The sequence below is a fragment of the Leucopleurus acutus genome (genome assembly GCF_964270905.1).
Source record: "Leucopleurus acutus genome assembly, chromosome: 12".
NCBI classification, from domain to species: Eukaryota; Metazoa; Chordata; class Mammalia; order Artiodactyla; family Delphinidae; genus Leucopleurus; species Leucopleurus acutus.
The window spans coordinates 21,711,969-21,739,067 of NC_139154.1; the positions used below are offsets into that span (position 1 = coordinate 21,711,969).

General features: G+C 38.1%; 1 protein-coding gene across 9 annotated transcripts in view; it reads left to right on the top strand.

Annotated features, from left to right (window-relative positions):
• IL1R1 (interleukin 1 receptor type 1) overlaps positions 1-27,099 on the top strand; it is a 178,887-nt gene that overhangs the window by 133,032 nt on the left and 18,756 nt on the right. For 6 of the 9 annotated variants that reach the window (XM_082851756.1, XM_082851755.1, XM_082851753.1 and 3 more), the window contains 9 exons: positions 4,425-4,659; positions 4,757-4,946; positions 5,716-5,884; positions 7,767-7,832; positions 11,845-11,962; positions 12,685-12,836; positions 21,339-21,482; positions 22,212-22,379; positions 22,892-25,072. In XM_082851756.1, coding sequence (XP_082707882.1) covers positions 4,425-4,659; positions 4,757-4,946; positions 5,716-5,884; positions 7,767-7,832; positions 11,845-11,962; positions 12,685-12,836; positions 21,339-21,482; positions 22,212-22,379; positions 22,892-23,310 — 1,661 coding nt within the window. In that variant the 3' untranslated portion in view covers positions 23,311-25,072. Of the gene's footprint in view, positions 1-4,424; positions 4,660-4,756; positions 4,947-5,715; positions 5,885-7,766; positions 7,833-11,844; positions 11,963-12,684; positions 16,185-21,338; positions 21,483-22,211; positions 22,380-22,891; positions 25,073-27,099 lie in introns of those variants that run through there. The other 3 variants (XM_082851757.1, XM_082851760.1, XR_014326645.1) reach the window with 3 other exon arrangements.

Here is a 27,099-nt window from a genome sequence, read left to right on the forward strand (position 1 = left end):
ATCTGCCAATACAATGTTGAATAGAAGTGGTTAGAGTGGACATTCTTACCTTGTTTCTAATCTTGTATATGATAGCTGTCAGGTTTTTATAGCTGTCCTTTTTTAGCTTTAGGAAGCTCCCTTCTATTCCTAGTTTTGTTTTATTGTGGTTTTTTTTGGGGGGGATGTTGTGTACATCATACTGCACCGTCCTTTTTTGATATATTGTAGCATTCAATTTGCTAAGATATTTTAAAGAAATTTTGCATCTATGTTCACGATGAAGACTGTTTTGTGGTTTTCTTTTCTTGGAATGTCTTTGTTTGGTTTTGGAATTAGAATAATACTGACCTCTAGAGTGAACTGGGAAGTGTTACGGACTCTTCAGTTTTCTAGAAGAGTGTGTGTAAAACTGGTGTTGGTCCTTCTATGAATATACCAGTGAAGCCATCTAGGCCTGAAATTTTTTTTGTTGTTGGGAGGTTTTTAACTACACTTTCTGTTTAATACCTGCAGGGCTATTCAGGTTATCTATTTCTTCTTCAGGCAGATTTTATAGTCTGTACTTTCAAGGAATTGGCCCATTTCATTTAAGTTGTTGAATTTATTGGCATTAGGCTGTTCATAATATTTCCTCATTACTCTTTTAAAATCATTTTAATGAGAGATGTCACCTCTCTTTTTTTCCTGATCAGTATGGCAGGAGATTTATCCATTTTATTGATTTTTCTGAAAGAACCAGCTTTTGGTATCTTTGATTTTTTTCTCTATTGTTTTTGTTTTCCATTTCATCGGTTTTTCTCCTGGATCTATTACTCTCCTCTGCTTACTTAGGGTGTGATTTTTTAAAAAATTTCTTAAATGGAATCCGAAGTCATAATTTGAGATCTTTTTTTTTTCTTATACAGACATTTAGTGCTATCAATTTCCCTCTAAGTATTGTTTCCTTTTCATGACGTATGTTTTGATATGTTGTGTTTTCTTTATCATTCAGGTCAAAAGACTTATCTCCTAATCTCCTCCTTTATTTCTTTTTTTTTAAATTGATTTATTTATTTTTGGCTGCGTTGGGTCTTTGTTGCTGTGCTTGGGCTTTCTCTAGTTGTGGCGAGCAGGGACTACTCTTCACTGTGATGCACGGGCTTCTCATTGCGGCGGCTTCTCTTGTGGCGGAGCACAGGATTTAGGCATGCGGGCTTCCGTAGTTGTGGCTCACAGGCTCTAGAGCACAGGTTCAGTAGTTGTGGTGCATGGGCTTAGCTGTCCCGAGGCATGTGGTATCTTCCCGGACCAGGGCTCGAACCCGTGTCCCCTGCATTGGCAGGTGGATTCTTAACCACTGTGCCACCAGGGAAGTCCCCTTTATTTCTTCTTTGATGCATGGGTGATTTTTTTGTTTGTTGGTTGGTTGGGTTTTTTTCAGTTTTTAAATACATGGGTGAATTACTAGATATTTTTCTGTTACTGATTTCTAATTTAATTTCATTGTCAAGAGAGAACATACTTTGAATTCTTTTAAATTTGTTGACTGTTGGGTTATAAGCAGGAATATAGTATATCTTGGTAAGTTCTTTTGTGTGCAGTTAAAAAGAATGTGTATTCTGCTGCTGTTGGGTAGGAGTTTTTGTAAATATTGATTATGCCAAATTGGTTGATAGTGTCGTTCAAATCTTCTATATCATTACTGATTTTCTGTCTAATTGTTGTACTTGTTCTACCAATTATTATGAGGAGACTGTTGAAATCTCAGACTATAATTGTGGGTTTCTCTATTTCCTTTTGCAATTCTATCAGTTTTTGCTTCATGTATTTTGAAGCACTGTCAGTAGGTGAGTAAATGTCTAGGACTACTGTGTACCTCCTGACAAATTACTCCTTTATCATAATTTCATGACTCTTTTTAATCCCTGTTAATATTTTTCACTGTAAAATCTACTTTGACTGATAATAATAAACATTCAAACTTTCTTTTGATTAGTGTTAACATGATATTTCTCTCCCCTCCCCGTTTTTACTTTTAACATATTTGTGTCTTTACACTTAAAGTGTGTTTATGTGTGAGTTCGTGTGTATGTTAGCATATAGTTGGATCCTGCTTTCTTTAACCAGTCTGACTATCTCTGCCTTTCAACTGGGTTGTTTAGACCATGAAAAAAATATGATAATATGTTTGGGTTTTATTTTAGGATCTTGTTTTATTTTCACCTTGTACCATTAATTCTTTGTTATGTGTTTTCTCTTTTCTGCTGCCTTTTGGATTGAGAATTTTCATGATTTATTTTGTCTTCTGGGTTGGCTTATATTAATAACTTAAAAAATAACTACTCTAGTGCTTATGGTATCCATCTATGACTTATCACTGTTTACCTTCACGTGATACTATACCAATTCACAAATAGTATAAAAAACTTAAAACAGTATATATCTGCTTCTCCCTTCCTGAACTTTGCCTTATTGTTTCCATACATTTTACTTCTTTATATGTTATAAATCTCAAAAGACATTATGTTTGCTTTAAATATTCCGTTGTTTTTAAAGAGATTTAAATAATAAGAAAAATTATTTTATGATCACCCATGTAGTAACCATTTCTGGTGCTATTTATTCGTTTATGTAGATTCATTTTTCATCCGATGCTATTTTCTTTCTTTCTGTAGGAGTTCCTTACATGTTTTGGCGGTACAGGTGTATGGGTGATAATTTCTGTAGCTTTTATAAATATGAAAAAGTCTTTATTTTGCCTCTATTTCTGAAAGGTACTTTCCCTGGATATAGAATTCTAGGCAGATGATGTTTTTCCTTTTAGTACTTATCTTTATTCTGCCCTCTTCTGGCTTGTATTGTTTCTGGCAAGAAGACTGCATCATTTTTGTCTTTGGTTGGTGTGCTTTCCTTCATGCTTCTTATGCTTGGGTTTTATTGTGATTTTGGGGTCTGTGGCTACATCATTTTCATAAAATCGTGAAAAATTTCAACTTGTATTTCTTCAACTATTTTTCCTGTTCAACCCACCTCTCCTGTTCTTCAGGGATTCTTATTACATGTATTGAAGTTGTCCTGCAGCTAACTAGAATCCTGTTTATTTTTCTCTCTGTTTAGTTTTGAGGAGTTTCTAATGCTATATCTTGTAGTTTCTTCCTGCAGTGTCAAACCTGCCACTAATCACATCCATTTTTTTTTTTTTTTTAAAGCCAGCATTGTAGTTTTCATCTCTAGGGGTTTGATTTAGGATTTTTAAAATAATCTCTTTCATTTCTCTACTCAACATGCTTGATCTGGCCCCTTGAACAAGGGGAACACAGTGATAATAACTATTTTAATTTTCTCCATCTATTCTTTTATCTGTGTCATTTATGGGTCAGTTTTGATGTGACTGATTTTTTTTCTCTTTATTATGCTGCCTCTTTGCATGCCTAGTAATCTTTGATTGGATGCTAGATATTGTAGATTTTACCATGTTGGGCATTGCATATTTTTTTATTACTGAAGACGTTCTTGAGCTTTGTTCTTTTACAGGGTTGTTACTTGGAGATAGTTGATCCTTGTAGGTCTTGCTTTTAAGCTTTGTAAGTCAGGAGCAGAACAAGGTTTATTCTAGGCCTAACTTGCTCCATCTACTGAGACAAAACCCTTCTGGGTTCTCTACCTGGTGCCCCATGACTGATAAGATTGTCCATTCTGGCTGTTGAGAACAGCCACCATTCCCGGCATGTGTGCGCTCCGGGTAGTATCCACTCTAATTCTTGTGGCAATTTTCACTCTGGCCTTGGAGAGCTTTCTTTCATGCTTCTGCTAATTGATACTCAGCTGAAAACTTGAGGGAGATCCTGTAGACCTCCAAAGCTTGCTTACTCTCTGTGTACAGCTGTAATCTCGCTGGTACTCTGCCCTCCACTCTCTTGGTTGACCTGGATTCCCTGCTCCATCTCCTCAACTCAAGAGAGAACACTGGGTTTTGCCTGCATTTCCTCCCAGCAATGTCATGGCCTAGAATTGCTCTCTACACAGTAATTTGGGAAAACCCTAGGGCTCGCCTCCTTTGTGTCCTTCATTCCCTGACGTTCGACGTCTTGAACATGGTTATTTCATATACTTTGTGCATTTTTTAGTTGTTACAGGTGGGAGGGTAAATAACGGTTTTTCCATCTTTTTACTGAAGCAGCCATCTTTTCCTGCTACCTTATCCCCAAGTTTTAGCTGAGTAAAGAGGGGAGGAGAGAGGTTAAATAACTTGCTCAAGGACACAAGTAGTAAGTGACATCCTGGATTTGACTAGAAGTCTTTTAGACTTCCAAGATGATTCTCTTAATCATAAGGCTACTGACACTCTCACGTATAACACAAATTAATGTATTTAATAGTTGGTGTGTTTATATTTAGATATTACATTAAGAAACACTGACCAATTTCTTATAGAAATGACTTTCCCTTTCTCCCTTTTAAAGATAAATGTGTGGAACGTGAAGAGGAAGTTATTTTAGTTTCGTCTGCACATGAAATTGATGCTCGTTCATGTCCTCTTATCCTAAGTGAACACAAAGGCCCTATAATTTGGTATAAAAATGACAGCAAGACACCTGTATCTACCGAAAGAGACTCCAGGATTCATCAGCACAAAGATAAACTTTGGTTTGTTCCTGCTGAAGTAGAGGATTCAGGATATTACTACTGTGCAGTGAGGTAAGAAAGGAATTAATATGTTACAAACGTGCATTGTATGCACCTGCAATAGTTAAGGACAAAGATCTTCTAATAAACCTATTCTGATTTATTTTAGCAATTCAACTTACTGCCTCAAAACTAAAATAGCTGCCGAGTTTGTACAGCATGAGCCTAACTTGTGTTACAATTCACAAGCCGTATTTACACAGAGACTACTGATTCCAGGAGATGGACAACTTGTATGTCCTTATTTGGATTTTTTCAGAGATGAAAACAATGAGTTGCCCCAAATACAGTGGTATAAGGTAATTTTTATATTACATATGGCATTCTACTCATCTAGCAAATAAAATAGTTTTCTATCACAGACAGTAGGATGAATCTGCAAAGCGCTTTTTCCTTTGGCATGTTATTTTGCCTGAGTGGTGAAATTTAATAGGATGTTTTTAAAAGGTTTTAAGACTGTACACATTTAATTTGCAGCTTAACTAAAAAGACGTCATTTTTGTTTAATAAGGTAGAGCTGAGAAAAGTATAGTAGGCATAAAAGATGTTTAAAGATAAGGATGATAATAAATTTAGGGCTTTTAAGAAATAACTATTTGTTACAAAGATACTATTTTGTGTTTTATTACAAACATTAAGTGGTCCTTGGATAACCTAGTGGTTCCTCTAACTGTCTGAAAGGCGATTGGCCAGCACTCCATGGAATACATCATATTCTGGTATCTTTGATCTACCTGGCTTGTTGGAGCTTACATGGAGAGTCATCTTGTAGAGGTTAAAAAATACAAAATAATATCAGTGAAGAATGGAAGTATAGCATTACTAAGCAACTATGGTGTTAGCATTCTTTCCTCAAATGTGTTTCTCTTGCGGAGTAAGTTGGTCTTCACTTGTCTTCAAAGTGCAAGCCTCATAGGCATAAAAATGTAAATCCTGGGAATGTAATTATGACTTTGCAAAAAAATGCAATATTAAAACTTGTATGCAAGGAATCTTTCTATTCATATACGTACGAATATAAATATGAATTATTGGTTTTCAATACTTCCTTCCTCTCCCTCTGTTTAGGACTGCAAACCTCTACTTCTTGACAATGTAAACTTTGTTGGAATAACAAATAAACTCATCATCACGAACGTGACTACGGCGCATAATGGGCACTATACGTGTCATGCATCCTACGCACACTTGGGAAAGCAGTATCACGTCACCCGGGCGATAAAACTCATTACTCTAGGTGAGTCAGAGCTCCACTCCTAGGATTTTAAATCCAGGAAGGCCCAGAGACCATAACTCTAATATCACCTTCACTGTCTATGGAGGGACTAAATCCAAGAGAAGCTTGATGACTCGCCAGAGGTCACCTGGCTTTAGTTTAGTTTTTGTTGTTACGTGCTATGTACGTGTTTCTCATTCCTACTTCAGAGGCAGTGCTGATCAAACAGACAAGGATGAGCTATGTGTTCCAGCTGAACTCGGAGGCACGTTCTTTGGCCTGGCTAGAGCTGCTTCTCCAGAGGGTTCTCTGGAGAGGCACTGGAGGAACGACAGTTCTGAGATCCCTCACTTGGGCAGTCTGAGTGTCTAGCCGTCACTAGCGTGACGGGTGGATGCTAATGAACTTTGGCACAAGTTACACTCTTGTTAGATCTCTGTTAGTCCAGTCACTTAACTTCTCTAAGGCTGTTTCCTCCTCTGTAAGAAAATTCAAGCTTCCAAGCTTGTTGCAAAAGCGAGAGATCAGGTGTGGTCCTTCCTGTGCCTGGGGCCAAACAGATGAGAAATGAGTAGGTACATGATGATTATTCTTGTTAGTTTTCCTGAGGCTTCTATTAACCATATTTCATATTAAAAACTACAACAAAATAAAACCAAGGCACTCCTACAAGCTACCCAGGGATGGGCAGAATGCTCAACCTTTCTGTAAATACCAGGGTTTTTCTCAGCTTTCAGTAAGATAAGAATAGAGTTTGTTTAACCAGGACTTTGGAATTCAAAGCAGTCTCTATCAGTAATTACTCTGGGGCAACAGGGATAAACAGGGCCCATCCCAGGTAAACCTAGATTATGATCACTTTTCAGAGAGCTATGTTTTCTCAATTCTACAATAATTCATGTTTTCTTCAAAGGTTAATTTTATTGTCTCAGAATCAATTCCTTCCCTACATCCTACAAGCATCAATGACTCGTAAATTTCAGGAGTCCTTGAATCACAACCATCCTGAGTTCCTGAGCAGCCCGAGTTCCCTCTCTGGTCATTGTGGAGCTCTGATTTGTTTTCCTTGGGGTACTGCAACCAGACCAGCAGACCAAATTTTAGGGAAAACAGGGCACTACAGAGTTTTAAAAATAGGTCAAATGGGTTTTAAATACTTTCTGCCATCCTTTCTGATCCCTTATGTAGAAATAATATACTTAATCAGATGTGAGGTTGTATTTTGTTTTCTTCTAAAGGTGGATTTAGAAATATTTATTGGGCATCTACTATGTTTCAGGCACTGTTCTAGGTATACGTTAGGGAACAAAGGAGACAGTATCCTGCCCTGATGGAGCTAACATTTTTTTTTTTTTGACTGTGGCGGAATAAATACTGGGCATTCAAGCTCATAGTTTCTCAGGCTTGGCCCCAGATAGGTCAGATTAATTTCTGGAGCTCCTTAGTATTTTTATGCTTATTTTAATAAATTATGCCAAAATGTTTGGCATTCTTCAATAATTGTGGCTTTCACTCTTGGGTCATTGTGAAAATTACCAAGTACAAGCACGTCTACCAATAGATGGCCTTCTGGTTAATAAGTCCCTTTCCACAACGACTCGTTTTTCCTGATTTGCATGAAGAGGGGCACTTGTCTGGAGCCCCAGGGCCTGGTGACGTGCGGGGTGTTTTTTGCAGCACCAAACTCTGGGTTCAGAAGGGCCAACTCTGTGGGTTCTGCTGTGGTCTCTGTGTCAGCCTCCTACCTTCACCTCTGGCCTTCTGTTTCCTGCTATATATGCTTTGGCCAGTAGAGGGAATATCAGGCAGATGCCTTGTAGTATATTTTTGGTAGATTTTGCCAAGTGTGGTCATCACTTGAGATTCTGGTCCATGAGAGACCTTATGGATGTTTTTCTTTCAGTGAAATCCAGGAACAAGAGACCTGAGATTGTGAGTCCAGCTAATGAGACGATAGAAGTGGTCTTGGGTAAGTGGGCTACAATCAGGATATGCTGAAATCAGTAGTTGTTGCACTCGAGATTAAGATAAACTGTACCTTTACTGCACACAACCTAAGCACACAACCTAAGCTGTTTAGTGGATATATATCTAAAGTTAGAGGGAAAGTGGCACAGATTATGTCTTAAATGTTTCTTTGGATTTCTTGCCTCTTACGGCAAACATCTAGCCATGTCTGATTGGCCCACCCTTACTTTCCTATGGACGCCACTGGCCGTCCAGTGGTTAAGACTTCGCCTTCTAATGTAGGGGGTGCGGGTTCGATCCCGGGTTGGGGAACTAAGATCCTACGTGCCTCGCGGCCAGGAGACCAAAACATAAAACAGAAGCAACTTCAATGAAGACTTTAAAAGCAGTCCACATCAAAAAAATCTTAAAAAAAAAAAAAGAAAAACAAAGACCAAGTTCAGTAGGCCTAGGAATAAGAAATGTAACTTACCTGGTGCAGGATGGATTTCTTATGATCAGAGTTAAGCTTTTAGGTAGAAGAATAGGACTACAGGCCAAAAAGACAGTTATCCTAGAAAATCATTTTTCCAAGTTAGTGATAATGTTCATTTTAAGAATGAAGATGTAACACGATAAGCATTGAGATCTAAGCTATGCAATATGATAGCCACTAGGCATGTGTGGCTACATACATGTAAATTTAAATTAAGTAAATTTATTTAGTTTAATTAAAAATTAGTCCCTCAGTCAAGGGCTGAAGAGTGACATGTGATTAGTGACTACGTATGAGACAGCACAACTACAGAACATTTTTGCCAACGCTGAAAGTTCTGTTGGAAACCACCGGTCCAAACATACAAACAGATTTTTGTATCAGAGGATCAAAAATCAGGCTGGCATATAGAAGTCTGTAATAGTAACTGCATGAAGACAAAGAGCAATTGTACAGAGATCAGAAGGTAAAATTTGTGACCTCTGAATTCTGTACTTGGCCAAGTTGTTCTTCCTGGTGGAAGGTAATATAAAGACATTCATAGATGCAAACAAAGATGTGAACATTTTAAATATTGTCCCGTAGAACCCAGAGCAGTGTTTCAACCCTTTTTTCCCCATTATTGCTCCCCTGTAGCGCCTGACAAGCCATTTTTTCCCTCATACTCGTTAGTTGCTAGGGTATTTAATACCCAGATGTGCACTGTGGCACTTTGAAAGGCCACACACCACTGCAATAGCTAAGCTTCTCTTGCTCTCCTCGCCAAGACACACATTTCGCCCTGTTGAGAAAGCATGCTCGAGGAATGCACACGTAGAGCTCTGAAGCCTAGATTGGATCCACGAATCTAAAAAGTTCACATTAGGAAATAATAATTTTAATATATCACATGGATCAGGGGCCTGATCACCGTGGCAGATGAGTATCCTATAATCAGACATTTATTTGGTAAGATTTCATATTAATTACCAATAAAATGACTTAGAAAAATAGGAATTGAGGGATACTTTCTGCACTTAATAACATCAATTCAAACCAATCGTCACCAACATTTTTAATGGTGAAACACTATATAGTGTTAAACCTTCTACAGGTCTAGGCCTTAACATGTTCCAGAAGTGCCCACTAATGCAAAGATAAAAGAACCAAGGCATGCTGACTGTAGGGGAGAAAAGAACTGTATTATTTTCAGATCATATAATGATGTACCTACAAATATTATTGTATTGACCAGATATAAAATTAATATTCTAAAATATTAGACTTATTTAGCAAAAACCAAGAGTTATTTAGCAAAAACCAAGAAAACAATGGGAAAAGAGATCCTATTTGCAACAGTAAATGCCATAGAGATGTCTATAAGATAGCTTAGCAAAACCTTTACAAATTATATTGGATTTATAAGGAAGAAAAAACCAACCAAACAAACCCCCCCCCCCCAAACTCTGACCTATAAATCTCAAACTGGGAGATTTAAAGCATACATTCTTAAAGGGATGGGGAGATGTTCTGGGCAATGGGGAGAAAATTGGTTCTTAGGAGGTGAAAAAATCGAAATCAATAGATACAGTGTATATCTGTGGTATTAAAAATTCACGGAGAGTTAGGCAACTGGGATAAAAAAATCCAAAAAAGCTCCAAAGGGAGCAATAATAAAAACAATCTCTCAAGAAACATAAATTTAAGAAAAACTGTAATAAGGATGTGTGTTTTTCCTATATGAAAAACTGGAAATTGTAAAGATATGGACTCTCAACAGTAAGTTACAGATTTAATGGAATTCCAATAAAAATATGAACGGGCTTAAAAATTGTCAAGTGATGCTGAAATTCACCTGGGAGGATAAAATGCTGAGCTTACTAAGATATACTGGGAAGAAAAGCTAAATGATATGAATATTTACCATAAAACTGCAATAATTAAGAGTGTGGTACCCCTGGCGCCAGTATACACATTCAGATCAACCTAGAAAGTCCCAAATAATTATTTTATAATTCTTACATAACTGAGGAAGAGATTTATTATTCAGTAAGAGATTCTGGAATTATCAGTCAACTATTTGGATAAAAACATTAAGTTAAAGCTTTCTCTCATACCATACCCAAGTTATATTCTAGACAGATTAAAGAACTAAAACAATCAAAATACGACAATGCAAACATCATATATACCTGAAAGAAAAAAGTACATGGAATGTTTTCCTGATTTGATGGTAGAGAGAGCTTTTCAACAACAAAAAAATAGTGAAGACGTAGAATAAAACAATTGTAAATTTGGCCAAATAATAAAAATATATACACTAAAGAATTTCCGTAAACAGTAACAAAATGAAAACAAGCTCTGAAAGATATTTGCGGTAGTTTTCAGGTATGATAAAGAGTTACTATCCTTGATAATTAAAGAGCTTCCATGCATCATAAGGTTAATAATATGAGAATGCAGCTTAGTAATGGCCATTAGGAATAACAAGCAATTCTTTTCTTAAAAATCAATTTGTTCTATTTATTTATTTTTGGCTGCGTTGGGTCTTCGTTGCTTTGCGTGGGCTTTTCTCTAGTTGCAGAGAGCAGGGGCTACTCTTCCTTGCGGTGCACAGGCTTCTCACTGCAGTGGCTTCTCTTGTTGTGCAGCACCGGCTCTAGGCACACGGGCTTCAATGGTTGTGGCACATGGGCTCTAGAGCACAGGGCTCAGTAGTTGTGGCGCACAGGCTTAGTTACTCCGTGGCATGTGGGGGCATGTGGGATCTTCCCGGATCCTGTATTGGCAGGTGGATTCTTAACTACTGTGCCACCAGGGAAGCCCATAACAAGCAATTCTTAAAAGAAAGGCAAATGAATACTAAGCTTATGAAAAACATGTTAATTCACCATGAGCTCAAGGAATGCAGATGAAAATTTAAATGGAATTTTTTTCTTCTCTCAATTGGCAATGACTAACCAAAAACACTTGGTATCTGGGGCTTTCGGGGATAAATGACTCTTGCATACACTGCTGGACAGAGTGCACACTGGTGTAGTCTCCCTTGGGACAGGGCGTTTGGCTTTTAAAAATATGTCTCTCTTTTAACTCAATTCTTCCAGATTTTTATTCAGAGTGATACTTCAGGATATGTACAATGTTGACGTACAGGAACATTCATTGGAATGTTAATCATAATAATGGAAAATTAGAAACAAATTATGTTTAGCAATAGGAAAGGAATTCATCATCGTATGTCTGTGTGATGGAATAGTAAACTGTCATGAAATAGCCTATTTTGGAAGGCTAATCACGTGAGCCGAAATTCTCAATGTACAATAATTACAAATAGTAGACAACGACACCCCATTTTAAAAACTGCATACGTACACAGAAAGGTAAGGAATGAGATACGTAAAGTTACTAATAGTGCTTATCTCTTGGTGGTGGATATAAGGGCAATTTCTTCTTTTTGCTTTCCTATAATTTAAATTTTTTGTTCAACAGTCATTTATTAATCTAGATAGATCAGGTAAAAGTCCATTAATGTTATGATTCAAAATCCATTCCTTTGCAGGATCCTGGCTCCAACTAATCTGCAATGTTACCGGCCAGTTAAGTAACTTTGTCTACTGGAGGTGGAATGGGTCAGGAATTAAGGAATATGAGCCTATGATGATGGAAGAGTTTACATAGTAAGTATGCCAAGAGCCAGACATTTTGGTATTAAATCCCATGTCATACGTTATATAACCATTATGATTGAATCTAGTGGCCGTGATCGAGTTGGTCATTGATTGGTCCTTAACCCTTTGCTGCCCATATTGAGTTTTGCTAAGCTCAGCAGGATTCCTAAGATCTTGTCCAATGAAGGTGACGATACATGTCACATGTCATTATGGTACAAATTCCAGACCCCTTGGAAGGCTTTCTCTTAAATTCAGTTAAAAATGTTGCAGCATTCCCATGAAGCAATTGTCCTGAATTATCCTTCATGTCATTCCATTTTTAAAGTAGTTTAGAAAAGACTCATTAATTGTGGCCAAGAATCAGGCACTCCCCTGCTCAGGTCTCTGATGGCGTCCTATTACTTCTTAGCATCACCTGCAAACCCTTTCCCATCTGTCCCAATCTACCCTTGTTTCATATATTCTTCGTGCCCCATGGAGACCAGAATGCCTAGGTCCCCATTTTCCTTCTTGGAAGCTGGTAATTTTAATTTTATTTCTCTGTGCTACTGAGTCTTTTACTAACAGTGGTCTTAGGGCTATGAAACATCAGATCAGTCTTGCTAAAAGCCTGATTCTTATACCTGTGCTTAGGGCTGGTGATTATTTCTGCTGTAACGATAAACCAGGGATGCTTATCGTATCTATAATTGATGCCATTTATACAATTTTATTACTCTTTTGAACAGCGTGCAGAATCCTTTAAACAAAAGAAAGAGTGCGGTCATCGCACGGCTTAATATTACAGCAGTGGAAAGTAAATTTTTTCTACATCCATTTATCTGTTTAGCCAAGAATACAGAAGGAAGGAGTACAGCATATATCCAATTAATACATCCAGGTAAACAACACAGCTGTTTATTTGAAATGCAATTTTGTTTTCCTGTAGTAAGATTTCATGACCTTGAGGTTTACCATGCTATTTCCTCTGCCCAGAATGCTCTTAGATTCCTCTTAACCTGGGGACTGCCATTCCTTTTTCACTTGCCAGCTGAACTATATCTTCTTCTAGGAGGTTTTGCTGTCCTGCTGCCTACTCTTAACCCCTCTCTCTGCCCCATAGCGCCTCTGCTATGCATGTCCATATCTATCTTAGTTTTCTTTACTTGAATATAAATTCTGTGATGTTGCAGATAATTACTAATCATTCTATTGCCAGAGCTAATAGCAACTTAAGTCTGGTCATCCTCGGTACCTAATGAATAGCTTTAGGTAAAGCACTACATGATGAATGCACAGGGGAAGCCTAAATATCCACTTTCCAGACAGGATGTCAGAAGTTACTGGTTTTCATGAATCCTGTAATCAAACACAATATTGGCAGTATTTGTGTTTCTGCTCCCTGATTCATTTTTCTGCCTCACTTATTCTGCCATTGATCCCTTCTACTGTATTTTTCATTTAAAGTTATGGTATTCAACTCTGGTTGCCTCTAAATTTTCTAACTTCGTGTTAAAAACGTCTTATAGCTTTTTGCTCTGTGCATCCATTCTTTCCCCAAGTTCTTGGATCATCTTTACGATCATTATATATTGAACTCTTTCTTGGGTAGATTGCCTGTCTCCACTTCATTTAGTTGTTTTGCTGGGGTTTTATCTTGTTCCTTCGTCTGGAATGTATTCCTTTGCTGTCTCATTTTGTTAACTTTCTATTTGTATTTTTATGTATATGCAAGATTAGTTATGTTTCTTGGTCTTGGAGAAGTGGCCCTCTGTAGGGGCTGTCCTGTGGGTCAGTACACTCCCCTCTTGCTACCCAATGGCCTGGGACCAGCTGGTCCCAGGGTAGCTTCTGACCTGTTTGTGTACTCAGTTCCACAGGCTGTGGGATGATAGTTTTCTTGCTTCTGGGGGGTGAGGCTGGTTTAGGGGCTTATGCAGTCTTCCTGGTAGGAGGGGCCAGTGCCTGACCACTGGTGGGTGCCGCTGGGGCTTGGCCCTCTGGGAGGCAGGGCCGTGTCAAGGGGAACATCTAGAGCTGGCTGTGGGCTCAGGAAGTCTTTAGGCAGCCTGTCTGCTGATGGGTGGGGCTGTGCTCCTGCCCTGGGTGGTCGTTTGGCCTGATGCAGCCCAGCACTGGAGCCTACAGGCTGTTGCAGGAGGCCAGGTCTTGGTGCCAAAGACCCAAGCAAGATATCTGCCTCTATCAGGTAGTTCACGCAGATGAACACTCCCAGATATGTCTGCCACCAGCTTTTATGATCCCAGAGAGAGCCACAGCTGCCGCCTGCCCAGCAGACCCTCCAAACCAGCAGGTAATGACTCCTATGGAGTCACTGCTTTTGCCCTGGGTTTTGGTGTGCACAAGACCTTGTGTGCCCTCCAAGAGTGGAATCTCTTTCCCCCAGTCCTGCGGAGCTCCTGCAGTGAAGCCCCATGGGCCTTCAAAGCCAAATGCTCTGGGGGCTCTTCCTCCTGATGCCAGACTCCTAGGTCAGGGAGCCTGATGTGGGGCTCAGAGTTCTCATGCCTGTGGGAGAACTTCTGCAATATAATTCTCCAGTTTGTGGGTTGCCCCACCCGGGTGGTATGGGATTTGATTATATTGCGAGTGTGCCCCTCATACCATCTCATCATGATTTCTTCTTTAATTCCTTGGATGTAGAATGTCATTTTTGGTAGGTTCCACTCTTTTATCGATGGTGGTTCAGCAGTTAGTTGTGATTTTGGTGTGCTCGTGAGAGGAGGTGAACTCAAGGTCCTTCTACTCTGCCATCAAAGGCTTCAGTGATTCCTCATGGCCTACTGGATATTTCGAGCCTCTTACAGACTCCTTCAGGTGTTATTCAGCTTTCTCCCCCTCCTCATTTCACTGATACTCTGCAGCATTTGCCAACTCTCCTTAAAATTCTACTCTTTGCTTCTTGTACTTCATTGTACCCTTATTTCCTTTGCTGTCTCCTTTTCTTTTTCATTGCACTAAAATTATTTTCCTCACAATTTCACCATTAGAGTTCCTTATTTGCTCCATTAATAGTCTGTAAAATTGGTCTTGAGACCACTTATTTTCAGAATCATATAGGTTGCTTTTAAAAGTTCAGACTCATCAACCTACATGGGGCTGCAAAGTTAGATCAGGAAGACCCAGTGGTGGAAGCCACTGCTAAAGAACAGAAAAAAGAATGAGAAATATGAGGACAGTTTACAAGACCTTGGGGACAATGTCAAATGCACCAATTATAGGGGTCCCAGAAGGAGAAGAGAGAGAGAAAGGACCTGAGAAAATAATTGAAGAGATAATAGCTGAAATTTTCCCTAACATGGGAAAGTAAACAGTCACCCAATTCCAGGAAGCACAGAGAGTCCCATACAGGATTAAAATCAAGGAGGAACATGCTGAGACACATGGTAATCAAACTGACAAAAATTAATGATAAAATATTAAAAGCAACAAGGGAAAAGCAGAAAATAACATACAAAGGAAACCACATAAGCTTATCAGTTGGTTTTTCATCAGAAACTCTGTAGGCCAGAAGGGAGTGGCACTGTATTTTTACAATGATGTAATGGAAAAACCTACCACCAAGAATAATCTACACAGCAAGTTTATTCTTCAGATTTGATGGAGAAATCAAAAGCTTTACAGATAAGTAAAAGCTAAAAGAATTCAGTACCACCAAGCCAGCTTTACAAAACATGCTAAAGGAACTTCTATAAGCAGAAAAGGAAAGGCCACAACTAGAAACAAGAAAATTATGTAACAGGAAAGCTTACCAGTAAAGGAAAACATACAGTAAAGGCAGGAAATCATAGACACACAAAGATATGAAAACCAGTAATCACGAGGAGAGTACAAATGCAGGATATTTAAAATGCATTTGAAATTAAGAGATCAGCAACTTAATACAATAATGTATATATATAGCCTGCTATACCAAGACCTCATGTTAACCACAAACCAAAAATCTACAATAGATATACACATAAAAAAGGAAACTAACACTAGAGGTAGTCATCAAATCACAAGAGAAGAGAACAAAAGAGGAAAAGAAAAAAAAAGTCCTACCAAAACAAATCCAGAACAATTAACACAATGGCAATAAGAACATACAGACTGGCTGAATGGATACAAAAGCAAGACCCATATATACATATATCATCTACCAGAGACCCACTTCAGATCTAGAGATATGTACAGACTGAAACTGAGGGGATGGAAAAAGATATACCATGCAAATGGAAATCAAAAGGTATCAGACAAAATAGACTTTAAAATAAGGACTGTTACAAGAGACAAAGAAGGACACTACATAATGATCAAGGGATCAATCCAAGAAGAAGATTTAACAGTTGTAACTATATATGCACCTAGCATAGAAGGAGCACCTCGATATCTAAGGAGAATGTTATCAGCTATAAAAGGAGAAATTGACAGTAAGGCAATAATAGTGGGGGACTTTAACACCCTACTTACATCAATGGACAGATCATCCAGACTGAGCATCCATCAGGAAACTCAGGCCTTACATGGCACAGTAGACCAGATGGACTTAATTATAAGAGCATTCCATCTGAAAGCAGGCAATACACATTCTTTTCAAGTGCACATGCAACATTCTCCAGGATAGATCACATGTTGGGCCACAAAGCAAGCCTTGGTAAATTTAAGAAAATGGAAATCATATCAAGTATTGTTTCCAACCACAACACTGAGATTAGAAATCAACTACAAGAAAAAAACTGCAAAACCCACAAACATGTGGAGGCTATGTAATATGCTACTAAAGAACCAATGGATCACCTGAAGAAATCAAAGAGGAAATAAGAAAAAAAACCCTAGAGACAAATGAAAAAAACATGTCCATCCAAAACCTCTGGGATGCAGCAAAGGCAGTTCTAAAAGGGGAGTTTATAGTGATACAATCTTAGGAAACAAGAAAAATGTCAAATAACCTAATCTAATACCTAAAGTAACTACAGGAAGAAGAACAAACAAAACCCAAAGTTAGTAGAAGGAAAGAAATCATAAAGATCAGAACAGAAATAAAGAAAATTGATAAACCTTTAGCCAGACTCATCAAGAAAAAAGGGAGATGGCCCAAAGTAATAAAATTAGAAACAAAAAAGAAGTTACAACTGACACTGCAGAAATACAGTGTCATAAGAGGATCATAAGAGACTACAACAACTAGCTATATGCCAATAAAATGGACAACCTAGAAGAAATGGACAAATTCCTAGAAAGGTAGAGTCTCCCAAGACTGAAACAGGATGAAATAGATAATATGAACAGACCAATTAAAAGTACTGAAATTGAATCTGTGACTTTAAAACTCCTAACAAACAAAAGTTCAGGACCAGATGGCTTCACAGGTGAATTCTACCAAATATTTAGAGAAGAGTTAATGCCTATCCTTCTGAAACTATTCCAGAGAATTGCAGAGGAAGGAGCACTTCCAAATGCATTCTATGAGGCTCCCATCACCCTGATACCAAAACCAGACAAAGATGCCACAAAAAAAGAAAATTACAGGCCAATATCAGTGATGAATATAAATGCAAACATCCTCAAAAAAATACTAGCAAACCAAATCCAACAATACATTAAAAGGATCATACACCATGATCAAATGGGATTTATCCCAGGGATGCAAGGGTTTTTCAGTACCCACAAATCAATCAGTGTGATATACCACATTAACAAATTGAAGAATAAAAACCATATGATCATCTCAAAAGATGTAGAAGAAGCTTTTGACAAAATTCAACACCCATTTATGATAAAAACTCTCCAGAAAGTGGGCATAGAGGGAACATAATAAAAGTCATATATGACAAACCCACAGCTAACATTATAATCAACACTGAAAAGCTGAAAGCATTTCCTCTAAGATTTCCTCAGGAACAGTACAAGGATGCCCGCTCTTGCCACTTTTATTCAACTTAATTTTAGGATTCCTAGCCAGAGCAATCAGAGAAGAAAAAGAAATAAAAGGAAACCAAATTGGAAAAGAGGTAAAACTGTCACTGTTTGCAGATGACATGATACTGTACATAGAAAATGCTAAAGATGCTACCAGAAAACTACTAGAACTCATCAGTGAATTTGGTAAAGTTGCAGGATAGAAAATTAATACACAGAAATCTCTTGCATTTCTATACACTAACAATAGATCAGAAACAGAAATTAAGGAAACAAGGCCATTTATCATCACATCAAAAAGAATAAAACACCTAGGAATAAACGTACCTAAGGAGGCAAAAGACCTGTACCCCAAAAACTATCAGACACTGGTGAAAGAATTTGAAAATGACACAAACAGATGGAAAGATATACCATGTTCTTAGACGGGAAGAATCAATATTTTCAAACTGACGGTACTACTCCAGGTAATCTACAGATTCAATGAAATCCCTATCAAACTACCAATGGCATTTTTCACAGAACTAGAACAAAAAATTTTTAAATCTCTATGGAAACAGAAAAGACCCTGAATAGCCAGAGCAATCTTGAGAAAGAAAAACAGCTGGAGGAATCAGGCTCTCTGGCTTCAGACTATACTGAAAAGCTACAATCATCAAAACAGTATGGTACTGTCACAAAAACAGAAATATAGATCAATGGAACAGGATAGAAAGCCCAGAAATAAACCCACACACCTGTGGTCAATTAAACAAAGGAAGCAATAATATACAGTGGAGAAAAGACAATCTCATCAATAAGTGGTGCTGGGAAAACTGGACAGCTACATGTAAAAGAATGAAATTAGAACATTCTTTAACACCCTATACAAAAATAAACTCAAAATGGGTTAAAAACCTAAATGTAAGGCCAGATACTATAAAACTCCTAGAGGAAAATATAGGCAGAACATTCTTTGACATAAATCACAGCAATATTTTTCCCGATCCATCTTCTAGATGCCAATAAAAGCAAAACCAAATGGGACCTAAGTAAACTTTAAAAGCTTTTGCACAGCAAAGGAAACCATAAACAAAGTGAGAAGATGACCTATAGAACTGGAGAAATTATTTGCAAATGATGCCTCTGACAAGGGATTAATCTCCAAAATACACAAATAGTCATACAACTCAATAATAACAAAAAAACCCAATCAAAAAATGTGCAGAAGACCTAAATAGACATTTTTCCAAAGAAGACATACAGATAGCCAACAGGCACATGAAAAAATGCTCAACATCACTAATTATTAGAGAAATCAAAACTACAATGAGGTGTCACCTCATTCTTGTCAAAATGGCCATCATCAAAACATCTACAAATAATAAATCCTGGAGAGGGAATGGAGAAAAGGGAACCCTCATATGCTGTTGGTAAGAATGAAAATTGGTACAGCCACTATAGAGAACAGTATGGTGGTTCCTCAGAAAACTAAAAATAGAGTTACCATATGATCCTGCAATCCCACTTCTGGACATATGTCCAGAGAAAACTATAATTCAAAAAGATACATGCACCCCAATGTTCCTAACAGCACTATTTAACAATGGAAGCAACCTAAATGTCTATCAACAGATGAATGGATAAAGAAGATGTGGTATATATTTGCGATAAAATGTTACTCTGCCATAAATAGAATAATTCCATTTGTATCAACATGGATAGACCTAGAGATTATCATACTAAGTGAAGTAGACCAAACAGAGAAAGACAAATATATGTTGTCGCTTATATGTGGAATCTAAAAAAAATAAAAGCTACAAATGAACTTGTTTACAAAACAGAAATAGACACACAGACATAGCAAACAAACTTATGGTTCCCAAAGTGGGAAGGGGAGGGGGGGGATAAATTAGGAGTTGAGGATTAACATATACACACTAATATATATAAAATAGATAACCAACAAGAACATACTGTATAGCACAGGGAACTATATTCAATATTTTGTAATAACCTATAAGGGGAAAAAATCTGAAAAAGAACATTATATATATATATATATATATATACACATCTAACTGAATTATGTATTTTATTTGTATATATAACTGAATCACTTTGCTGTACACCTGAAACTAACAGGACATTATAAGTCAGCTATACTCCAATAAAAAAATCTTAAAGTGTTTGTGAAATATTTTTAAGATAATTTGTAGTTGAATTAAAATACGGTATTTATGAATGTGTACATGGAAGAAAATCTAAAAGAACCTATGGACAAACTATTAGAATTAATAGCTAAATGAATTTAGCATGATCACTAGTGTATATGTTTATATATAGTATTTCTATGTATTTCTGCAAATACCAACAACAAATAGAAATTAAGTTTAAAAAATAACATTTACAGTAGCATCTAAAACTATCAAATATTCAGTATATAGGAATAAATCCAGCAACAGCTGTTCAAAATCTGTGATACAAACTAAAAATACATTATCGAGATAAATTAAAGACCTAATAGATGGAGGGATATACGATATCCACGGATTGAAAGACTGAAATACTCAGTATTATAAATATGTTAGTTCCCTTCAAATTAATCTACAGATTCAAAACAATTCCAATCAAAATCTCAGCAATATTTGTACAGGTGTGGGTAGGCATTTGTGTGGGCATGTTGTTGTGGGCACGTTTATCCTAAAGGTCATATTGGAAATGTAAAGGGCCAAGACAAGTCAAGGTGGTCTTGAATAAAAACAAATCGCAAAGATTTACACTTCAGATATCATGATCTTGTACAAAGCTACAGTAATTAAGACTGTAAATGTGAACTATCAGTTGGGCCAATCGGATATTGATCTATCTTGAGTTCCACTTCATAGCCAGTTCAACTGCAGAAGGATCAATGACTGAAATTGGAAAAGCAAAATAACAGAGCTTTCTGGATGCCTCCTTGGCCCTTGACATTCTGAAGGCTCCTTCCTTCTCTCCTCCCCTCCCCCTTACCTCTCCACATGAACTCCTCTGCAGTCATCAGATGAATAACTAGCCTGTGAAGCTGGGAGGATGTGGAAGTGTGAAACACTGTCTGGCATCCCTAAACCCTTTTCTCCTTTCCTCCTGTCTTCAGCTTGCTCCACCTGACTCTCCTACTTTTGTAGAACTTTTGTAGGTTCTTGAGTGACTCTGACTTTACTCATAGTCCTATGGAATGCTCTATCCTATGGTCTTTGGTATTTTTTCTATGTTATTACATACGACTTATGTGAAAATTTAATACAATGCACCTTAGCTTTATACAGTATCCATTCTCAATGCCTTTGTACATTAGTATTCATTAATAAAAGATGATAATGAATGGGTTAATACTGTCTGGGATTTGGGATTACAGGCCAATCCCAAATATGGTTTCTCTGGGATGATAATGTTTAATTTGCTATGCTCAATTTTTAAATTCTTTGGGTTCTAATATTTTTTCCCCTCTTTTCTGCTGTAGTCCCTGACTTCCAGACGCCCACAATTGGTATATTTGTCATGTTAACATTGGTAATTACATGCTCTGTTTTCATCTATAAAGTCTTCAAGGTTGACATTGTGCTTTGGTACAGAGATTCTTTCTATGATTTTCTCCCAAAAAAAGGTACAATTTTGTATTCTATGCAGTATTTTCTTGTTGGGATAGTTAAGAGGTATAAAAGCTAACTAAGAGGGGTTTTATTTAAATTTTAAAATGAAATGTGGCATATACAAAATAACATAATTATACATAATTATAGTTTCTTAACCAAATAGACTGAATAGTATTATTTTCTAAGTTACTGCTCTGGTGTTCATCATGGTGGGATAAACAGGCATTTAGAGCATCTGCTGATAAATCCAGTTATTCAGAAGCTGTGGTTGAGGACTTGCTCTGTGCTGGGTAGAACACAGATCACCCCATGATTTGCCATCAAATGGAAGAAATGATGTAATTTTCCTGCATCAGGGAAGCACTCTCTCTTTTGTTTAAACCTCACAGAAAACTAATACTACACTAATATATAAAAGGAAGAATGGATAGCATTCAGGGCTTAGACGTTTGGGGAAGATGAGAACAGTGAGATAAGGGTAGTTCCATACTGAGGGGTAAAGAATGTTTGCATATGAGGGGACCATCGAATAATATAAGAAGAACTTTGTAGTAAAACAGAATAAATGTAAACTTGTAAGAAGACGAACACTTTAAAAAGGCATTATACTTATGGTGTTGTTGCTTCATACCATTGCACACAAAATTAATAATTCAGTATGAAATGCATGTTTGCGATACTGACTTTACCAAATCTTTTTTTTTTCTTTTGGTTCTAAATATATTGCATTTTCTCTTTAGCTTCAGATGGAAAGACGTATGATGCGTACATACTATGTCCAAAGACCCCTGGGGAAGGGTCCACCTCTAACTCAGATATTTTTGTGTTTAAAGTCTTACCTGAGGTCTTGGAAAAACAGTGTGGATATAAGCTCTTCATCAGTGGCCGAGATGACTATGTTGGGGAAAGTATGTATGCAGTGGAAAAAGTAATAGTCTTGTAAAACTAATTTAATTACTAAACTTGGGTTCCCTCTTTCTGGGTGTACATGTCTGACAATTTTAGGAGCCTCTGAAGTGGTGCATGACGACGATTTTCATATTAAATGCAAAGTGTTTACTTTTCTCATATTCTTTTGGGGCAACAATTAACTAAGTTTTATTTCATTTTGGAAAACTTAACTAGTTAGATCCAGTAGTTACTTTACAGCTGATGGTAAAATAGGAGTGATATAGATCCAGTGGTTTAACAAGAAAGTTTATAAATTTCTACTTAAAGTACTCTGACCACTGCTCACCTTTTGTGGGTCAGTTTTTGATCTATTCTATAAAATGAGAAACTCCTTCAATCTTAGGTAAGGCAAGAAAAAAAGAGCATTAGGAGACATAGGCCATGGGGTGGGAAGAACCTTGAGGGGTTTTGGTTCTGGAGGGAATGATCGTAAGTTGAAAGTTTACTTGCTGTGCTTCGTGTTTTTCAGGCATTGTTGAGGTTGCTAATGAAACCATAAAGAAAAGCAGAAGACTGATTATCATTTTGGCCCGAGAAATATCAGGATTCTGCTGGCTGGGGAATTCATCTGAAGAGCAGATAGCCATGTACAACGCTCTCATTCAGGAAGGAATTAAAGTTGTCCTGCTGGAGCTAGAGAAAATCCCAGACTATGAGAAAATGCCAGAATCCATTAAATTCATTAAGCAGAAACAGGGGGCCATACGCTGGTCAGGGGACATTAGAGAAGGGTCGCAGACTACGAACTCGAGGTTCTGGAAGAAGGTCAGGTACCACATGCCGGTCCGGCGGCAGCCGCCTTCAGCCAAGCACAAGCTGCTGTCCCCGGCCACTCAGCTGGACCCTAAGGAGAAACGGCCACTGGAGGTCCACGTGCCCCTCGGGTAGCAGAGAAGCTTGGTCAAGAGTTCCTTGGTGATTCCTGTCTTCAGGCATTGCAGGCGGGGCTGGGCCTCACTGACTTGTACAGTCATACCACACACCTGTGTAGTCCCTTATCCCTGAGGTCACCTAGAATTGGATTGTTAAGGGAGCAGTAAGTGGTGACAGTTGCCTTGTGGCCAGGGCAACTCAGAGCAAAGGGCTTGGGAAGTCCTTTAACAAGGCAGCAGATGCCCTGTCTGGATGTTTGAACTGCTGAGAAAAGGCACTGAGGCGGCAAACGAGGAATGAACGTGCAGGAAATCCCTTCTATAGACAGCTTTAGGAAGTCGCCCACAGTCTGAGGGCAGGGCTGTGGCCCAGTCTGGGGACAGCAGGGTCACTGGTCCTCGAGCGGTTCTCTTGGACATTGCTGCAGGCACAGTGAGACCCGTACTTCCCAGGGAAATTAGACGCATTCTTGGAGAACTTTCCATTTGCCTTGCATTTCCCATACCCCTTGACGGCTGGCAGTCACTTTCCAAAGATGGAATTTTACTTCACAGACCTTTAAAACTGTCATTTCAATGAACAAAGGAATTTTCCAGTATTAGAAGGGTTTGCAATAACCTTAGCTTTCTGCAGGAGAGAGAGAATTTCAAGAGCAAGAGTTGCAAAGAATTGATCCACCTCTTAATGCCTTCCCCCTGGAATGACCATTCGGTTCCACCTTATTCTTCTGCATTTTACTTGACTCGTACCTTCTTTGGAAGGACAACTTCCAAGTCACCTCCTCCTTGTACTCTGTCATACACACACGGCCCCAGATGAACCATCTTTCCCACAATGCTGCTGTGATCTCATCCTGCCCTTACTAGAATACTTCCACCAGCTCCTCCTGGTTCAGGAGCTAAAGCCCATGTTCTCCCACTTAGCATCTCACCACCCCAACACAGCTGGACCCCTCTTGGTCCTGCTCTGCGAATCCAAGTTGTACACCTTCATACCTGCCCCCAGTGCCCCTCCATCTCTGCCTCTCCTTCCTGTCTCCTCACATTTTCTCCAGCTGACCAGAATTTTACTGAAACTCAAAATTTACTCCAAGTCACTTCCTCCAAGAGATTTCCCCAAGAAACTGCCCTAAGGCACTTGCTCTCTTTTTCTCAGTCTGATTGTACTTATTGTCGGCTGTCACTTTATGGGAAGTTTGTTCCGTCTCCAGCTAAGGAGCCCTGCTCTCTGCAGGAGAGGTGTGGGTGTGTCTCTTTGTCAGAGGTGCCTTCAGAAGTAATTTGCACATATAACAGATTTGTGTAGTGCTTTATTGTTTAAAAATGTCCGCAGATTATCTTATTTAATTTTTGAAAATCTCTTTTAAGGTTTCCTCTAACCTCTTTCCTTTCAGGCCTTCCCCATTAATTAGATTTTACTGCACTATCTGATGGTAAATTTTTTGTTTGTTCTGGTCAGCCTAACTGTTTAAGTTTGCAAATGCAATGAAGTGTTTCATTTCCAGTTGTTAAAACTGGCTTAGCAGAATTTTTATTTTCCCCCTTCTGCCTCTATTTTATTTGCAATGAAAGAAAGGGTATTGAGCCATTTTTTCAATGATATTTTTTGTAAATTATATTTGTACTGGTTAATGATGAAGGGTTTTTAAAAAACTTGTTTGTATAATTCTGTAGCAGATACCAAATATTTTTATATAGTAAGATGCCAGATTCATGGACAGCACATATCATTGATCAATGGACTGTATTTATTTTCCAATAAAATTGTCAAAACCTGGTATTGACCGTTCTCCTTCACATCTGTTCCTTTGCCGGCCCTCTCCTGAGTTTACCTGCACACTCCCAGGTCCCATAGAGGGTGAGGACACTCTGCCTGGGGAGGTCAGAGACCATTAGCTAACCAATGAGGGCTGATTCCCCTTTGTAGCCTCAGCTGTACTCCATCTGTTTGCTTGCTCCTAAAATGGATTAAAATGTGAGTCTTATTAACCCTTTACCAGTCCAAAAACTGGTAAGGGCAACCATTGTATAGACTTTTACATTTTCACCAGAAGGCCAAGACCCAGCTCTGCCCACCAGTGGGCAGACACTGGCCCCTCCCACCCAGAAGCATGAACAAGCCTCTAGACGAGCCTCACCCACCAGGGGGCAGACACCAGATGCAAGAAAACTACAGTCCTGCAGCCTGTGGATATGAGTTCCCCAAGCACAGGTCAGAACCTACCCTGGGACCAGCTGATCCCTGGCCGTTGGGTGAAGAAAGGGAGTGCACTGATGGGACACATAGGATATTCCCTACAGAGGTCCACGTCTCCAAGTTTGAGAAACATAACTAACCTTCCACATACATAAAAATGCAAACAAATTTAGATGAAATGAGAAGGCAGAGAAATATATTCCAGATGAAGGAACAAGATAAAACCCCAGAAGAACAACTAAGTGAAGTGGAGATATGAGAAGTAGTTCAGAGTACTGATCATAAAGATGATCCAAGAACACGGGAGAAGAACAGATGCACAGAGTGAGAAGCTACATGAAGTTTTTAACAAAGAGTTAGTTAGAATGTATAGAGACAACCAGAGCTGAAGAATACAAAAACTGAAATGAAAAATGCAGTAGAAGAAATCTATAGCAGAATAAATGAGGCAGAAAAACAGTAAGTGAGCTGGAAGACAGAGGGGTGGAAATCACTGCCACAGAACAGAAAAATGAAAAGAAATAAGGACAGTCTAAGAGACTTCTGGAACAAGGTCAAATGCACCAACATTTGCATTATAGAGGTCCCAGAAGAGGAGAGAGAGAAAGGGCCTGAGAAAATATTTGAAGAGATAATAGCTAAAAACCTTCCGAACCTGGGAAAGGAAACAGTCACCCAAGTCCAGGAAGCACAGAGTCCCATACAGGTTTAACCAAAGGAGGAACATTCCAAGACACCCAGTAATCAATTGAACAAAAATTGATAAAGGAAAAATATTAACAGCAACAAAGTAAGATATAAAGGAATCCCCATAGGGCTTCAGCTAATTTTTCAGCAGAAATTCTATGCCAGAAAGGAACAGCATGATATACTGAAAGTGATGGAAGGGAAAAACCTACAACAAAAATACTCTACCCAGCAAGGTTCTCATTCAGATTTGACAGAGAAATCAAAAGATTTACAAACAAGCAAAAGCTAAAAGAGTTTAGCATCACCAAAGCAGCTTTACAACAAAATGCTAAAGGAACTTTTGTAAGCAGAAAAGGCCACAACTAGAAATGAGACAATTAATGAAATGGGAAAGTTGCCTGGTAAAGGCAAACAAACAGTAAAGGTAGGGAGTCATCCACACACAAATATGATATGAAAAACAGTAATTGTGAGAGGAGAGTACAAATGCTGGATAGTTAAAATACATTTGATACACACTACTATGTATAAAATAGATAACAATTGAGGACCTACTGTATAGCACAGGGAATTCTACTCAGTACTCTGTAATGACCTATATGGGAAAAGAATCTAAAAGAGTGGATATATGTATATGTATAACTGATTCACTTTGCTGTATAGCAGAAACTAACACAACATTGTAAATCAACTATACTCCAATAAAAATTAAAGAAAATAAAATGCATTTAAAATTAAGAAGTGAGTAACTTAAAACAATCATGTATATACAGAGATTGCTATACCGAAATCTCATGGTAACCACAAACCCAAAATCTATAACAGATATACACACAAAAAAAGAAAAAGGAATCCAAACACAACACTAAAGATTATCAACAAATCACAAGAGAGCAAAAGAGGAAAGGAAAAATAAGA